At 45.7% G+C, this 13,067-nt stretch overlaps 1 protein-coding gene across 1 annotated transcript in view; it reads right to left on the minus strand.

The window, feature by feature from the left end:
* Positions 1-8,671, minus strand: part of GRIK2 (glutamate ionotropic receptor kainate type subunit 2) — a 356,820-nt gene extending 348,149 nt beyond the window's left edge. Inside the window, exons 1-2 of the mRNA XM_053973181.1 lie at positions 8,618-8,671; positions 2,931-3,335 (exon numbers count right to left, since the gene is read on the minus strand). Of these exons, the coding sequence (XP_053829156.1) occupies positions 2,931-3,045 (115 nt within the window). The 5' untranslated portion in view covers positions 3,046-3,335; positions 8,618-8,671. The remainder of the gene's footprint in view (positions 1-2,930; positions 3,336-8,617) is intronic.
* Positions 8,672-13,067: the final 4,396 nt, after the last annotated feature.

Genomic DNA, 13,067 nt, shown 5'->3' on the forward strand with positions numbered 1-13,067 from the left:
ACACCCTCGAGTACCCATATAGAAAACCTCACCTTCAGCTTTCCCTGGGCTCGCTTGTGGGAAACTGTTCCGAAAGGGCAAGGGAGGGAGCTTGGTCGCATGGCCCATGAAGCAATGTGGCATTCAGGAAGGGCGCCTGGTGTATGCCCGAATACCACGTCGCCCAACTCCAGCAGCTGCAACAGGCAGGTGTCCAGATGCCTAAGCAAGTGTCGCTGGGGAGGGAACAGTGCCATCGCACCAGCCTCTCTCCGTGTTTGCTCCATAAGGTATAGACCTTATAATATAGAAATAACCTCCCGAATCTGACAAATAACTCAGGCGGTTCGACTTTCCTGTGTGGCTGCTAGAAGATAGCTTTAGAGAGAGAGGGAGGGAGAGAGAGAAAGGACATGCTGGCTAGTCCCAACAATGAGAGGAGCCGTGGGAAGGACAATGCGAATCCATGGTGGCTAATTTGCACAGGAGGAATGAGGGGGCTGCAGCTCTGGCAGGCTTCAAGCTCTCCCCTGTTGCCATAGCACTGCTGGCTGAGGAAGAAGAGCGGGGGCTGGCAGACTGCCTTCTGGAGGGAATCTCCTCAGATCTCGCTTCTCCTCGGGAAGGACTCCCGTCCTCCTGGTCGCAAGGACATCCCAAAGGGACTGATAGCACGGGAACCCAGAGGAGGCGGTGGGGAATTCCCCCTCAGAAATAACCAAAGCTTTTCCACAGCTCAATCCCTGCACCCTCCCTCCACCCTGCTAAGCCCTACGCAGAGACAGAGATGTCAGCTTTTAGAGAAGGCGTGGAAGTTCTCTCGTGGTCACAGACAGAGTGAGTTAGCCTGGACTAAGCTAAATCCAGACTCCTTTAAAACAGAAATGTGCAACAGGCCCGGATAAGCAAGGCAAAAGTCTTCCTGCTCTTTTCACATCTAACATTCTCCACAACAAAATAAACTTACCAACTGCTCCCTACCTACTTTTAATGTTCAGTGATGGTTTGGCGACATTTCTTTTCAAAGACAGGGAAAAGCAGGCAGAGATGCAGAAACTGATTTCTACTTCGCTGCTACAAACAGAGGAGTGAGCACAACTCGTTGGCCAGCTGTGTGACCAGAAGGCAGCTGGGAAGGGAAGTTAGCCCAGTAAAACATACACATGCACCACCATGTCACTCGGTAACAGAGACCCGCTGCATCACCTTTCAGCCTGGCGATTATTTATTGCTCTGACGCTTGCCAAGGCGCTACTCTCTAGAGCTGTCTCTAGAGGTACACCGGACTAACAGTTCTGAAGGAATGCCGCTCTAAAGAAGGAAAGTCCACCTCTTGCTAGTGCTGTGACCTGGAATATGTTTGTTTACATTGCTATACCTGAAAGTAACTCAGGCTCCTAGAGACAGATTCTCGGCACCCGTGGAAAGACAGACAGCCGGCCAGTGCCACATTACAGGCATCCTAGCACTAAATTCACGGCGATGATTATGGATCAGACTGATTGTAAAATAGACCCCCACAATGATATACGGGCCCTTTTAGCCATGTCCAAAGAAACAGGCATTCCTGAGGACGGTTGCTAAGAGCAACGTGCCATAAGCACCACCTTTAGACCAGATGGAAGCAGAAAAAACGTGATGCTAGGAATTCAGATTGGTAACAGCCTGGTGACTTTTTAATCATTACTCACCTTCCCCTCCATATAAAACTGTATGCGGGGGTGCTGATTTAAATTAAAATAGATACAAACCAAGGCATTATTCCCAGGCAAAGGCAAGAGATTTCTGTGCCCCACAGAAATAGATGCAGCGGCTGCCACAGTTTATCGCGGACACCGGGAATGCGGGAGATCCGCTCTTCCTCCGTCCACCCATGCTGTCGGCAGGCACAGAGGATGCTGCTTGTATGGGGGAGCAATTGTCAGCCTGTCCCTTCCTGGCCGCCCCCTGCCGAGGCTCGCCCGCGGTACCCGGGCTACCAGGAGGATGCTGATGCGGGGCTCCCATCCTATTTCGCCCCAGACTACCAGCGAAGGACATCCCCGGCCGCACAGACCCCTTCGGACCTGCTTTCCGAACTTTCCGTCCTGCCCTTCCTCACTGCAAAACTTCTGTATGGGGTGCAGCGCCTGGAATTTTTGCCTCGCTTGCTTAGACGCACGAACATGCGCGCTGGCACAGGCAGAGCTCTTAAGGTTAGTGCCCTGGTCCAGCTGGGACAGCCTTTAAACTCTAAACCCTCTCTATTCTTGAAATGTCATTCTGACTTTTTTTTTTTTTTTTTTTTTTTTTTTTTTTTTTTTTTTTTTTCCCCGGGAGAGGGAGGAACTCCTGCAACTTTTCTCGCATAGAAAAGCTGTGCTTTTGAAAGGTACTGCAAAGGCTCTTCCCCGAGCGCCGCTCAAGACATAAATCTTCTCTTCTCTAACCCTAAACGCCACTCAAGTGTCAAGCAAACAGACAGACACTTAAAGGGAGATCAGCCCAAAGGTCTCAAATCACAGCGTTACGCCCGCCCGGGATCGGCTCGGGGGGATCAGAGACGGGCGGCCGAAACTTAACAACTACTTGGCAGGTTTTCAACTGATCAATCACCGTATTAGCCATGCTTTCCTCTACTATGGAAACAATAAAGCAAAACAATGGAAACAATTACGAGGAAGCCACACAAGCTGCGCAGAGCCTTAGGCAACCACGTTTGCCAGTCTTTTTTCTATTGTTATTATAATTATCATCACCACCGTGCCGTTACTACGGCTACAATGAGCAGCAGCGATAGAAAAAAAATCACACAGCAATTCATCCCTCCGGATGCAAAATAAAGAGGGACTTCGCTGCCCGACTCCGGCAGCACGTCCCAGCTCTCCCCCAGCATCCCCTTTTGAGTCAATCCTCCGCATATCACATTCAGGCTGAAACACACAATGAAAAAAAGTGTCGGGAAATCTTACCAAATCTTAATACATGTGTGGTTCCTTGAGAATATCCAATCCACAGTAAGCAAAGAAGGAGTCTAATGGTGCATCTGAAGACTGAATTAGTTACAATATGGGAAATAATCTTCATGATGTTTCTATGCACACACGCGCTGCCTTACTTCCCCCTTCTAAGCCGTCAGGTTTCCCGGTAGGGTGAGAATGAGGATACGTAAACTGATGGCCCTCAGACACGATCACGGCATGGTCACAGAGAGAGCAGAGAATCTACGCTTCCCAAACCCATTAGCAATCCCTGCATGTTCTTCATTCACTGCGCCAAGGAGCAACCTTCAACTGCAAGGAATGGTGGGACATCCATGTTAGTCGGGGGAGAATCCTTGAGAAATCCAAACACACACAGTGTCCAGCCGAGTAAACCTGGGAGGCGAGAAAGGAGGAAAATCAATAGGTAATCCAGCTCGAGAGATCGCTGAGGTACCGCCACATAGCGAGCGCCCGCCGTTTCACTGGCGAAGCTTTTGCCGTGCTCCCATTCTACTGCACTGCTGCACAGCTTCTGACGCGAAGCCAAGATTAAGTGAGAGAAATTGAGATAGCTCTTCTCTGCTTAAGGCTGCCTGCCAGACAGCCTTCCCAATTTCTATTATGCAACCGATCTGATCGCCCAGCTATGTTGGAGAAAAAAAAAACAAAAAACACAGCTCGGTTATATTTACATGCTTCTTATTGTTATTAGTTATTCAGTTGTTCTGAACAATAGCTATAAGGGGCGGGGGAGGGGGGAGCGGGGGGGGGAGTGCTGCTAGAAGGGAGAAGGGAATCGGTTTTGTGAAAATCAATTCCTGTATTTCAATAGCTGAGTGCTTGGGTCGAGATCACTTAGCTTTAGAGTTGTGAAAGAGAAGGCTGACAACAAAGTCATGCAGGTTATCAGAGTAACGTTCAGGTTTGGGAAAGAAAAAAAAAAATGACAGTCATTAACTGTAACTAATTTTAATGCATGGAGTAGGATAAATACTATGGTTTGTGTACTGACTGTCCCTAGGAACTTGCTCCGGACTCAGTGATAACGGAGCACCAGGCTGCTTTTGCAAGGTAACAGGAACCGGCAGCACTGGAACAATCTTGTTGAATGCACAGACCTGTTTCGCTAAACTTGCTTGAAATTACAGTGTTGCTTAAAAGACAGTAACTAGGAGATTTACTAGTTTATGATTTTCACTTTATTCTGTCACTCTCTTATTTTGCACTCTGCTTTCCTTTCACTCTAGTATTATGGAAATGTTGCTGTTCCTCCCTGTACTATGATCTACGTAGTTTGTCATTTTGCTATCCTCAGTGAGAACAGCAGCATTTCCCAATTTGATAATGGGATACTGAGTTCATATATGGAAATGCAGCTATGGATTTTTGGTTTTTGACCCGGTGTTCCAAAGAAGATAAACCCATTCTGTGGACTATTTTAGATTTTCCTTGGAAATGCAATTAATTGTGTGTGTGCATCCACTTAAATACATTAAACCAGGACTGCCAGACTTTGCAATCTGAGTCAGGATTTGCTGAACCTGCTTGAGCTTTACTACAAATACTGAAATATAATTCCTGTATTTCCCATCAGGAAAATGAATTAATTTTTTTCTACATTCCACCTACAGACATCTTTTGTCTCCTTTATCTCCCTCCTTTACTTTTCATTAATAAAGAAAATATCACTGGGAGACTTTCCCCACAGATACATACAGAATAACATAGAATAAACCTGACTTTACAGAAGTAAATACCAATGATGCCAAGCTAATGAGAACACTCTGTGAAATCTATCAGAAGCAGAGCATGGCAGAGGTGAGTTACAGTTTATTCTTAATTAACATCTGTGTGTTGTAGACCTGTAAATAAGTAACAGCAGCATTAGGATTATAACTTGTAGTGTTTGCGCTCTGTACCCCTAGACGTGTTAGCAATTCTCAGTAACTTTTTATCATTTTGCCTTACTGATTTCCTCTGCACACTTTTACTTAAAACATTGTAAAATGCTGATGAAAAGAAATGTACAGCCTGTGAGAGGATTATTAAACATCATTGATTTTTTTTCCTTAAGATGGAGGTATAACTGCAGTGTCAAAAATAAGTATCATGAATGGCTAGCTCTGCAGTCTAGCAGGGAATTCAATCAGACGATTTGACTATTGGAGCACTTTAAAAAGAACACCTAGTGTTAAAAGCAAGGATATCTAGCGACTCCTTCAGTTCACACTTAGAATATCTCCCAGTAAAAAATGCAGAGAGACGCTTTTTCTTCTATTTACTATTTCATTTATTCTCTTCTACTCGTTTCTATTTTTTCATAGTCCAAGGAGAAATAAAACCAACCCACGTGAACACTGTGAAAGTTCATTGTCTTCCTCCCTGGTGTTGCTGAAATAAAGGATATTTAGATACGTTTTTAATTGTGAATGCTAAGGTGCAGCTTGCAATCTAACAAGATTTATTTATTTATTTATTTGTTTGTTTGTTTAATTTTGTTTTGGTGAAAAGTTTTGAAAATATAATATTCGTCGTCAAGTTTAGCACATTAAACAATACATAAACTTGGGACAAAGTGACTCTTGTTACCAGTTAGATTTTCTAAGGTCTCTTGAAAAAAAAAAAATAATACAGCTACCTGTAATCTCAGCCCAACAGAGCACCTAACTCACGGAGGCGTTTAGAACTGGAATCATAAAACTACTTGTGGTTAATTCCTGCTACTATTAAACACTCAGCAGCCCACGCTGCAGCCCCTGGTCTGACGCCTGAGGCTCACACCGAGTTTCCTTGCCCCCGCGCCAGCCCCCTCCGCCGCCGCCGGCAGCGGCCTCAGCACCGCGGACAGCGCCCGGAGCGGCCCCGGGCGGCCCCTTCAGCACCGTGGACAGCGCTCCCAGCCTCGCTCCCCCCCCCCCCCCCCCCCCCCCCCCCCCCCCGCTTCAGGTGTCAAAACGCCTGGGGTTTTTTACCCTTTCCAGTCATTTCACAGTGTGGAAAGGAAATTAAAATCTGTTATCGGCTCCTTTAAAGATATATATATTATTCCCTCTATTATGTTAGCTAGCCAGCTATTTTATGGCATCTTATGGGTTCAGAAGTACCTATGTTCTCCTTATCTACTAGCAGACATCGCCTAATGCTCTGTATTAACATTCCTCCCCCTACTTTCAAACCCTAGCTCCCACCTTGAGGAAAAGTCGTAGTTAACCCAGAAATATTTTCTCAAGAATACAAGTCCCTTACATAAAAAACTAAATCTTACAAGATCTCAGATGTTTAGAACTCACTAAATATTTGGTGACTGAAGACAATTAATAGACTATATAATAGACTAAAGCCTCAGTCTTCCCCACCCTAGACTCCTTTTCTGTTATTTGGACTTTAGCTCCACTTCTTCATGAAAAAGAAAAGGATACCTTCTTGCATCCTGCAGACTGATTTCAACATGAAAGCAGGTAACTATCCTTAGTGCCTTCAATATTTCTTTCCCTGTGAGATGTACAATTCAAAGTCTGGAAATCCCTAATAAAATGTCATGGTAGATAAACTGGTCTTCTGTTTTGGGATCTTGTCACCACTGTTACACAGCTCTTTTCATATTAAAGTCTGTATGAAACTGCCCTCTACACTTCAGTGATCATCAGCTGGGAAATCTACAATTCCTTGGATATATGTTTTGATTTGTTTGGTCATCTATTGTAGACATAGTGGTAACACATCTCCAATACACAAGGACGTCTTTAATATACAGAACTCTGTTCAAGTGTAGCCGATACAAAAAATAGTGATCCAGCTATAGACAGGGAAAGAAGAAAAGACACTCTGAGGCCTTACATCTTTTCTGGGTAATAAAAACCTACTACAGTTTTAGCTCTGTGTGAAGTATAAATGGTGTACATTATGTATATAATGTTTCTTTTGGAAAGGGGAGATATGTGATTCTGATTACCTTACTATATCAGGAGCTTTCCCCATCAGATCTAATTTTTATGTGCTGTTATCATTATAAAAGTTAACCCAGTTCTAGCTAGCTGCCACCTACTGGGATGTATAGTTTTATCATATTACTTTAGAAAGGAATAGGTTTTTTTTTCAGGTCATAGTTATGCCTCTAAGAACAGATAGTGAGGTTTTTATATCACGTTATCTATTATTTTGACCTCTCACAACAGCAGCTGCTATAAATTTAATGTATGTTTAACATATGGGCCCCCAAATGTTTCTTGGACATTTTTCGGCAAATCCTTGCAAACGTTTCAGATTCACATGCCACCACAGTCCTCCTGCTGTTGCAATCTGGTGTGAGGAGAGCCACAGCTTACTGCAACACCTGACCAGCATCTCTAGATCTCTAGAATCAAGTAATGCAGCTCTGCTGACAAAGCAGTAACACAGTTCTCCCTTCTAAAACATTTGCCAAACTATTAAAATGAATGTTGATATTATCATTTAAAACAAATTGCGGCCCACTGGCATTTCACTCCCACCAGTTATAGAAAAGAACCCATAGGTCCTTCTCTGTTTGTTATTATCTCAGTCCAAATTTACAACCAAGTTTCTGCTGTGCCAATGATTAATGACATTTTAAGATGGCAATTAATTTTTAGCTAGTGGAAAGACTTGTATTCTAATTAATGAAGTGAGTGTGCAATAGACTTTCTTGTTCAGGCACTTTTGAGTATCACAGCAATGCACTTTCCTAGCAAGTTTTAAGCAGCAAAAACAAATATTTTTGACATGATCTACAGATCAGCCTTTGGTCCCTTCAGCTTCCTTTGGGACTGGGGAAGCTGTGCAAGATTTTTGGAGGAAAATGATGGTGCTTTATGCTTTTCCTGCTGTACTCCCCCAAAAGTTTCTAAGGAGAATGTGAAGAGAGGTTTCCATTACGATCTATTCATTCTTTCTCAGTGCATGCAAAGCTCTTGCTATCATGCCTGCACTCCGTAGGCAGGAATGTTTCTTGCTTTCCAGAGAGTGTCAGTGCCCTGGCTACTTTAGCGATGGATGCTCACCCAAAGAATGCTGATTTTGTTCAGAAATAAATTACAGGGCTGCCGATAAGCCGAAAGGGGGACTGTCTGCGCTGTACGATGGGGGCCGGGTAGGGGCAGGAGGAGACCTTACGGAAGTAGAGATTTTTGTCCACCCACAACTCTAGCGAAGTTAGAGCCCGGTTGTCACCTCCGCTCCCCCATGAGAGCGGGGGGCACATCCTCAATGCAGCCGGTTCGGCCTCCCTGAGCCCGGCTTGGGAGCAACGCTCCGGCTGTGGGAGGGAGTTCCGGGCTACCGGGAGGGCACCGGGCGAGGGGCATCGGGAGGCTGCGCTGCCCTGGCCTCTTGCTCCCTCTTCCCACACCTCCACTTTCTGCGTGGGGCCAGCGGCGGCTCTGACGATGCGGAGCAGCGATGGAAGGATGACAGGAAGCCGACAGGTCTGTTTTCCCCACAGTGAGGGACAGACCCGGGCAGCAATAGCGCTCGGGTCGGCCAGCTCAGCGCCCGCCTTTGCCCTGAGACACCTGGCCAAGAGCCATCGTGGTGTGCAGCTCTCGGCACAACGCGGCCACGGTGCATCCCCCGCCACCCCCGGCCCCCCGCAGCCCCTCACTGGCATGCAACCCCTCCGGCCGTGGCGGCCAGCCGGAGACCCCGGGACATCCTCCTACCTTGAGTTGCGGGAGGGGAATCGGGGAGGGAGAGGAAGGCGGAGGCGGGGGAGGAAGGGCGGTGGCAGGACGCCGGGGACAGCCCGGGCTGCGGTGCAGCCGGCGTCCGGGCACCACTGACGGCGGCGGCAAACGGGGAGGGAGGGAAGGAGGGAGCGAGGGAGGAGGGAGAGCGAGAAGGAGGGAGGGAGGGAGGGAGGGAAGAAGGGAGGGATGGAGGGAAGGGAGGAAGGAGGGAGATCCGCCTCCCTTCGGGAGCGCTGTTCAGCGCCCTTTAAAGGAGCAGAAACCTGCTTTCTCTACGGCCGCCACTGCCGGCTCCCCACACCGCCAAGTCTCGCCGGTGCCCGCCGGCCACCGGTGGGCGCAGGGTTCCCCCCCGCGCCGTCGCCCGAAGAGCCCGAACTCGCCGGACAGCGAATATTCACGGCGTTAAAAGTCCAAGCTCCTAACTGTGGTCCCCGAGCCCGTTTTGTAAACGCGGAGAAAGTGGGAGTTGAATCCTGCGCCTGTGAAACATCTTCAAAGACCCCTGCCCGTCCCCATTTTTCCCCGTGGATGCGGGGGTGAGTGGAGTGCTCCTATCTCAGCCTGCGGGGGAGCTAGAAAAAGCTTCGGCTGCTTCTCGACTTGTTCTCATGCTGAAACCCGCCTGTCCCCGCTCCTTCCTTGAATTAGCGGGTACTAAGCTCGGGCACTTCCCCGGGCTGGAAAAGGATCCAGGGAGTGGGCGACCACATCTGCCCCAACCGCACCCCCCTCCCCCCTGCCCCCGACTCGCTCCTAAGCGTCAACGCTGCGGGAGGGGGGCTGTGGTAAAAGCACCAAGGCCTCCCTGGTGAATTGGGGTAGGAAATGTGTCGTCCGCCCCGCCTTTCGGGAGCGCCTCCCTCGCCCAGCCACACTCGCCCCCGCAGCGCCACAGGCGTCTCTTCGCCTCTTGTGAGCTTCTCCCGATTTTGTTTCGTGACTCGGACATGCCTTGAAGAGCTGCAGGATTTCCCCTGCGCCTCCCCCTCCACAGTGCAGCCTTCCCGAGGTCTGACCTCCAGGCAGATGTGATGAGAAATTTGACAGGAAAATCCCTGTCTCCTCGTCTTTCCCTCACGGAAAATTCCCGTTCCAGGATCCGCCGGGGGAGCGCAGCCTGAACCCCACAAAGGATGCTCAGGCGTTGCCCCGCTTCATCTACCCAAGCCACAGACCGGTTATCAGAGGCGGGAGGGGAGGACTCAAAAAGCTCTGAAGAGATGGGGTTGGAGCGGGTGGGGGTGGGTGACTGAAAAGCTCCTATAATTAAATAAACAGCAGAGTTGTTGTGCGAAGTAAATAAATAGTCAATGATCCCATTGTGGAGCCGAGCGCAGGCGGCACAGATTGCGACGGGCTCGCAGCGATTGGGCTCCGGCCGCTGTGACTTGCAGCTTAATCGGTCCCACAGCATATCCCTTAATTACTTGCAGCACACTTCCATGGCCGACAAAAAACTCATTAGTCAGTTCATTTGCCTGAAGCGGTAATGGAGATAACTCTTGTTAAAAGCAAACGCACTGCTAAAGCAAAGCGCTTCATGCCACCCAGGGCGGTGAAGGGAGCTGGGCAGGAGGCTACCTCTCCAGGACTCCAGGACTAAGCGGATCGCGGGAGGAAAACTGAGTGGAAGAACGTCGTGGAAAGCTGAGTTCTGTGCGATCCTGCAGGAGGGAAAGGAGTGGCGGGGATCGCCACAAGAGCAACCAAGTCATCTCCACGATCTCCGGGGAAGGCAAGGCAGGTTAACGCTGCAAGACCAGCCATATGATGGGAACTGCGTGAGGTCGGATGATCAAACATTTGTGCAAGCACTGATTCGGTGATTTCATCCCCCTTTTTTTTTTTTTTTTTTTTTTTTTTTTTTATCACTGACTGCTTTTGCATTGTTACTTACTATCCAGAGTTTTCTGACCAGAAAACAAACAGAGAGCAAGTCAAACATAAAAAAATACATGAGTCAAAGCTGTCACTCTAGGATGGCAGAAAGGAAGGCAAGGGGAAGAAAAGGGGTACGGTTCTAACATTGCAGATGGATTGTGTAATACCCTCATGTATTCACTTCAACTCAACAACATTGATTTAGAGCCTTTTCCCTTGTTGCCTGGGTTACATTTTTGTCCAGACGTGAAATTCTCAATGCTTTCCTTAGCCAACAACAGTTTACCAAGAATTAGGTCTTCTCTGACAAGAAAGAGGTTCCCAGTGCCACCAGTGCTGTTGTCTTCTTATTGTTATCTATTGTTCAGGGTATTTAGGGACTTTGCATATGTCTCATTAGTACTCAAATGAAGAATATTGGAGCAGGAATGTTGGGTGAACAAGCCTAAGATCACACTGCAAGTCAGGGACATAATGGGAAGACAGTCTGTGATTGTAATTTCTCAAGTGTTGACTATTGCAAAACTCCTTCATTTCAATACTGACAGAACTTCTCATGTTTCTTCCCAGTTACACTGAACGAACTTTGAACTTTATCAGTATTGACCACTAGAAAGAAACAGGAAAGTACAGACTCAGTTTGTCAGTATTCAAAATGAGATGTACCAGAGAATTTGCTATACAAGATCCTGGACTGTAACAAGAAAACACAAAGCAAAACAAAACAAAACATAAAACAACAAACAAAAAAAAAACAAACAAAAACCCAAAACCTCATAACCTCCCCAAGCTAACTCCCAAGCTTCCTTGCTTGCTTGCTTCTGTTTTATTGTTGACTATTTTAATTGCAATTTATAAATTTATCAAATAAGAATATATATGTCAAATTTAGACCATTCATTTAAAACAATTTTTATAAACACCAATAAGAATTTAACCCCATTAAAAGTAAACACATCTGCAAAGATCTTAGTGAGAATGGGTTTTGGGTTTGTTTGGTTTTCTCAACATTATTTTTAAACATTTTAAATTAAATTATCTGGGTTTATTACATTCCCATTAGGTGCATTTACACCTCAAAGTTAGGAGTAATGTAGACTTGTAGCCTAATTCCTTTAAACCTTCCAAAATGAAATTACCAAAGGATGACAGATTCATCCTTTCCCCACAGAAATCTATCACTAGTACCCAGTAAATCTGAATATTTAATATTTTTTTTCTTTCCTGCTTTGTCTTTCCATTTAGGTCAGCTATGATAACATACACACTGACAGAATTTAAGATCTTTCAAGAGAGTTTCCATCAAATATTTTTTATAATGCCAGATCTACAAAGACCCCAAACCAACCAAAATAACAGTATTTTAGGGATTCTGGATGCTGTGGCTTAACAGCCCTAAACAGATTCTGTCCAATTTAATGACCCAAATCTGAGTACTGGCATTTGTTCAAGATGTGTGGTTCACAGCTTGTGCCCTGCCACAGAAAACACCGAAGCAAACCTTTGGGACTTCAGATTGCAGACAACTGACTTTTGTTCTTTCTGCCAGCCATTGTTTTAATTTTTTTACCCTCTTGCAGTTGTGAACAATACTGTATGGCCTTTCAGGAAATCTGTCTCCTATTGCTATGACATAAAGATTTTTGGTACATCTCATGGGCAAAGAAAAATTATCCTCCCAAATGTTGCTTTTTCACAGCTTTTATGTCCTTGTATACTCATATTCTTGGTCAAACTGGCTGCATGTATCAAGCCATGTCCCTTCAAACTGAAGAATGAGTCAAAACAGGATGGAATAAAACAAAGAAAATCTGTCTAAAAGAAACAAATCCCTTTCCTTGTATTATCCACTTGAGGGAGACAATGAGCCATAGGTTATAGCCATATGTCAGTTTGATGGATCACATACAAAATTGATGAGGAATTTGTACCCATCATGTGTTATTCATGTGTTTCTGTTAATTTTAAAAGTCCCAATCTGTGTAACATAGTAGGCGTGATGTTTCTCATAGTGCTGCATCGATCTGTACATCAGTTTTCTTCTCTTTCCTTCTTGCCTAACAAGATGGGATCATCCAATGACTCTCACTGATAGGAATGTCTAGACTATTTCAAGATGATATTCCATAACTCTAGAATTAATATCTCACATCTGGACTACGTTACCTGATTCAAGACTTACATTTGACTCACTTTATGATTTAAGAGATATACCTAAATGTATTACATTACTAAGAGGACAAAACTAGACACTACCAGAAGCCATAAAAGAATAAAGCTTAACTTCTGTTTGAATGCCTTTGGACATACATATATGGCTAGGAAGTTTTATTTTATTTGGTGCCAGTCATGACCCATTGTACAATGTTCTCCAACAGACTGCCATATTTAGTCCTCCCAGATAAACTTTCATGGCTTAGCTGTTGTCATTGTTAGAAAATATTCTGATTACCTCAAACAGCCTCATGGCAATTGACAATCATCACTCTTACCTGCAGAGGACATAAAGATGAGTTTTTATTCCTCTCTCTAGAACTAC

Source organism: Vidua macroura, chromosome 3, assembly GCF_024509145.1.
Source record: "Vidua macroura isolate BioBank_ID:100142 chromosome 3, ASM2450914v1, whole genome shotgun sequence".
NCBI lineage: Eukaryota > Metazoa > Chordata > Aves > Passeriformes > Viduidae > Vidua > Vidua macroura.